Below are 5,570 nucleotides of genomic sequence, written 5' to 3' on the forward strand. Positions count from 1 at the left end.
TCATCTTACCTGGACGATGGGCTGCCCCTCTAAGACTCCAGTTAAAAGATCTTCCACCGGCACAGATCCTTCATTTTGGGAGGTCCGGTTATCCATGAGCGTGTGCGAGTAATGAGAGTCGGGAAATACAATCTGACTATTTCTGGAATCATTGGTTAAACACACATTAGGCGCATAAGTCTGAAGGAAGGCTCTGACCCCATCGAGTCCTACAAACTCTGAGGTGTGAAGTGCACTGAAGTTACCCACAGATGATTTAAGGAGCTGGTCCTCCCTCCATTCACGAAGCCTTAGGGCAAGCAGCAGAATGACAAAGAACAGGAACATGAAGGAAACCACAGAAACAGCGATGACCAAATATAAGGTGATGTCAGAGTCAGTGTCTACGGTTGGTGATGGCAATGGGTCCAAATCAGCGATCACTTCGGGGAGGTTGTCTGCCAACACAATGGTGACAGTGACTGAAGAAGAGAGGGGGGGTTGCCCATTGTCTTTCACCAAGACCACAAGCATTTGCTTCATGGCATCTTTCTCAACAATGAGACGTGCAGTCCTGATTTCTCCAGTGTGGAGACCTACAGTAAACAGGCCCTGCTCTGTGGCCCTCAGCAGCTGGTAGGAGAGCCAGGCATTCTGCCCAGAGTCCCCATCAACAGCCACCACCTTAGTGATCAGATACCCCGGCTCAGAGGAGCGAGGAGCCATCTCCACCCCAGAGGAGCCATCCGTGGGGGCTGAGGGGTATAATATCTCAGGGGTGTTGTCATTCTGATCCACTATCACAAACACAACTGTGACATTACTGCTCAGTGTTGGTGAACCACCATCTTTTGCCTTTATTTGGATCTGAAACTCTCTGAACTCTTCAAAGTCGAAGGACTGAAGGGCGTAGATGATGCCGGATTCAGAGTTAATGGAGACGTAGGAGGTCAGAGGCTGATCGTCAATGAGCCCACCAGCGATGGAGTAAGTGATCTTCCCATTCTGGCCCCAGTCTCGGTCTGTGGCCTTGGCTCCGAAAATGGAGGCTCCTGCGGGTGTATTTTCCATCACATAAGCAGTGTATGATAACTGATCAAACAGTGGCGCGTTGTCATTTTCATCTGATATCTTCAGGTGGATGGTTTTGCTTGTAGAGAGCGGTGGATTCCCTTTATCTGAGGCAGTAATAGTGATATTATATTCCGAGACCTGCTCCCTGTCTAGGGAACCATCAGTCACCAAACTGTAGTAACTTCCATAAGACTTCTCCAAGTGAAAAGGCAGATGGTGTGGGATGGAACATGTCACCTCACCGTATTCCCCCGCATCCCGGTCATACACCTCGAACAGAGCTATAGGTGTACCTGTTGGGCTGCTCTCCACAATTTGGTTAAGCAAAGAAGAGATTAATATTTCAGGGCCATTATCATTTACATTAATTACCTTTATTAATATTTTGCAACGTGACAAGTTTTCACCGTCAGTTGCTTGAACTTCAAAATCATAATGATGTGTGTCTTCAAAGTCCAAAGATTTCATTATTGATATCTCCCCAGTTTTGGAATCCAGATGAAACATTTGTAAAATATTTTCTGTAATTTTATTAAAGGAATATATTAATTCACCGTTCGCCTCTTGGTCTCCGTCAGTGGCAGTAATTGTGGTCAATACCGTTCCCTTTGACGCATTTTCCAAAGCACTCGTTTTATAAACAGACTGATTAAAGACCGGAGCGTTGTCATTAACATCCAGAACAGTGACCCGGATCTGCGCCACTCCTGACCTGGCCGGATCCCCTCCATCCACAGCTGTGAGGGTCAGCTGGTGAGCGTCCTGTTCTTCCCGGTCCAGCGACTGCTCGAGAACCAGTTCTGGACGTTTCACCCCATCAGCCCCGGTCTTTACTTCCAGGGTGAAGTGTTTATTGGGACTGAGGTCATAGCCCTGGATCGAGTTCCCGCCCACATCTAAATCATGCGCTTCAGGAAGAGCAAAGCGCGCATTCGGCGATCTGTTTTCAAGCACTTGTAACACAATCTTCGAAGTTAAGAATGTGGGTGAGTTGTCATTGATGTCCTGGATTTCAATTTCCACTGAATAGACTTTCATTGAGCGCTGGACAATAATCTCGACATCTAAAAGGCACTGCGCGAGCTGAGCACACAGCGCCTCTCTGTCAATCCGCTCATTAATGTATAAATGTCCGTTGCTTTTATTGAGAGTAAAATGCTGCTTCCTACCTCTGGACACGATGCGGGCTCCCCCTTCTGATAACTCCCGGGGGTCCATCCCCAGATCCAGAGCCACGTTTCCCACAAAAGAGCCTTTCTTCATTTCCTCGGGAATGGAATAACGGAGCTGCCCAGAAGCGGCTCCCCAGACTGTCAGCATTGCAGCGACGAGCAGCAGAAGAGCCCGGGGGCCGCAGCTTCTCGGTGCCCGAGCCATGGCGTTTGGAGAGTGGGGAAATGTGTGACTTCGGTTGTGTTTTCGCCACTGGCGTAGAGACTGCAGGAGACAAAGCTGCCGCGCACCGAGAGTTACAGAGAAACGTGCACAGATCTCGCACTGTGCCTCAGACCGTCCTCTGCAGTATTTATATCACGTGCACTCCAGGAGCGCCGCCGAATGTCTTTGGTTGGTGAACAGCGACGCCCAGTGTCCTTAGAAGCAATTGCAACAGTTGTGGAAAAGCAGGGTTCTGCAGAACGTAGGAGTCAAAGAAATACTTGGACCCTTATCTGACGCGGAGCTTTAACTATAGATGACGGTGAGAATGCATCAACGATGTTGATGTCTATGATTTGCAAAATCACAAATCACATGTGTTTCCTGAAAGGTTTCAATGTTCCCCAGATTTTCAACACTGCAGCAACGAGCAGCAGAGGAGCCCGGGGGTCGTAGCCTCTGGGTGCTCGAGCCATAAAGGGCAAAAATAGTGTTTGAATTAAAAGTATAAACGATATGGAACTGTTCATATTTTCCTCGGCGGTGACGACTGTATCGAAATCAAACCAGCGAAGACAGCACTGCAGAGCGATTGCAACGAATGCCGATGGTAAGGAAAATGAACCACATGATCGGCCGAATAGCTATTTTTATTTCTCTGCCGAACAGCGACACCTGGTGGCCCAACTGACTACTACATACGCTCGGATAAAGCTACGTGCGCTTCTGCTAAGATAGTTTTCTCCCCCAAATGACGAGTTCATCAATTAATAGGTGTAAGGAATGAACAAATCATCACCAGCGTGGCTGCTGCGTCATCACACAGCAATCTCCATGGCGTTTCTGCACATGTATCCCGAGAACTGATGGTTATTCGGAGAACAACAGGATGACATCCTACAATCACACACTGTACGATCACCGGTCAATGCCATTACCAGCGAGCATTTTCAAACTGCCCGTCCAGTTCTAAACTATGTAAAATAGTACTCCAGCATTTAATACTGAATACTCTAAGGGCACAGACAATGAACATGGCTGTCTGGCAAGAGGTGCACACTCTGCCTGTTTTCTGGTAATATTAGTAAGCTTTTTCAAACAGAATGGAGGGTGTTCCACTTTGCTCACGTGCGCAGCTGGATGATATAATGGAATACCACAGGTGGTAATAATGCAACACACGGGTGGCAGATTCACCAATGTATAGATGCGACCCAGGCAGTAACATCACATCACCAAAATGGAAGAAAGTGACGGTAGATCTCATGTGTTATAAGCACTCAGGAGACGGTGCATGTGAAGGCTTTATTCACATATACAAGCCTGTGTTTGGAGCTGCGCGCCGGCACCTTGTCCCCTAGTTCCCCATTTGTAAGTCTTCCCTTGGTTATGACCACACTTTCCTCGCTCCTTCCCAACACACCCATTTCCCATTTGCCCATCTCGTCCCAATGCAGCAGGCTGAATGCCCGGGCTCTGGGCTTTAAATGGGCCGGGGTAACCGGGGCTGAGACCCGGCAGTCTCGGAAAATTGTCTCTGATACAGAGACTTGCCGATGCTCCCTAAAGTCCCCTGGTAATACCAGCCCACCAGGCTGCTAGAAGACAAGGGCTTTTTCTAAAGCCTGAGGCTCTTGTGTATAAGCAAGAGCTTCAGGCTTTAAAAAAAGCCTTGCCTTTTCTTTATTAATTGTGTGCCGGCTCCTTGCGAGGCACCCCTCTGTTGCAGCAATCATCTCCATCGCTCTTACAGGGGCATATTTGAAAAAGGGCAAGGCTTGCTGCGCCGACCCCCTTCCAGCCCATGCCCCTTTTCGGCCCGCACCCATACTAGCCCTGGCTCGATTTTGCATACCACTTAAAGTACTGCCAGTCTTCAGTGTCCGTCTCGTTGCCACTCAGCACCAACTTGTTGTGCATGCTCTCTGCTCTGAGCGCCTTTCCATTTCCAAGGGCGGCCATACTTCTTTTATTTCAAATAAACACAATCCACAGTTGCGCGCTTGCCACAGGCTGTGTTTTCCTTCTGTTGCTGCATCCATAACACACCAGGAGTTTGCACCATGGTCCTAATAGCCAGCCCCATTCTTTGGGAGATACTACATGGTAATGTCCTGCATTAAAGCCCAAGCAAACTTTGGCTGTGGGTCATTACATCTCGCTACGGCCTTCCAAACACAGATTAAAAAGAAGTTTGATTGGCTCTCAACAAAGACTGCGCCACAATGATTTTATGGTAATGCTTACCATAAAAACATTGTGGCGCAGTCTTTGTTGAGAGCTAATCAAACTGCTTTACAGTGGAGGTTGGGGTTTTGTTTCCATCTGATCTCTCTCACAAGCGCGGCACACTACCGACAAGGAAATAATAAACAAGTCGCTGGGCATAAAAGGTTGGTATTAATGAAACCCACTGGAATTGTACACCGATTAAAAAAAAGAACACTTTCCCCTCATCTTTACTTACTGTGGCTCTCTGAACAGGGCAGTTTCTAGATAAAATAGAGCCTACAGCAAAACTCTATAGTTGTCACAAGGTCTTGCAGGTAGAGATGTGCCCACGAAGCCAAAGGCAGAAATGTACACAAGAAGGAGGAGTACAAGGAGTCCTGCTGACACGTTAGATTCCCTCTTGGGGTGTACGGAGAATGGGGAAAGAGTTTCCCACAAAACCAGCAAAACTCCAGCCTTCTGAGCTTACTATTACAGGGCCCCACACTGAGTGCTCATGGAAAGGAGCAACAGCAGTGGGTGTCAGTGTCTTGACCCTAAGGCACAAACAAGGTGACAGTACTCACAAGGCTGAAGCCTGTACGGGTCCAGAAGGAATTGTACAATGACTGCCTCCTGAAACAGGAACCAGCACATCGTTAACAATGACACATGGTACAATACTGAAACGCGACAAAGGAAAGGGGCAGAGATTGCCTGCTTGACACCCAGCAGCCAAACTCTGAACAAAAGAATTACACAAGGCACAAGTGAAGACAAGAGCTGTAACAGAAATATCTAGGGGAAAAAGGAAGTCAAAAAGAGCAAGGTTCAGGACAGAGAAGCGGAAGAAAGAAGAAAAGCAAGAAAACTAGAATCTAAGTGCAGGTGTATGGAGACTGTCAACTGCAGACTGGTAACCAGGAATA

At 47.8% G+C, this 5,570-nt stretch overlaps 1 protein-coding gene across 1 annotated transcript; it reads right to left on the reverse strand.

Moving 5' to 3' along the window:
* LOC138582515 (protocadherin gamma-A6-like) lies at window positions 1-2,559 on the reverse strand. The gene has a single exon (XM_069653860.1). It carries the CDS (start codon window positions 2,428-2,430, stop codon window positions 1-3), a length of 2,430 nt encoding a protein of 809 aa, XP_069509961.1. The 5' UTR covers window positions 2,431-2,559.
* Between the last annotated feature and the right edge of the window lie 3,011 nt (window positions 2,560-5,570).

The sequence above is a fragment of the Ambystoma mexicanum genome, chromosome 3q (genome assembly GCF_040938575.1).
Source record: "Ambystoma mexicanum isolate Mex_15411 chromosome 3q, UKY_AmexF1_1, whole genome shotgun sequence".
NCBI lineage: Eukaryota > Metazoa > Chordata > Amphibia > Caudata > Ambystomatidae > Ambystoma > Ambystoma mexicanum.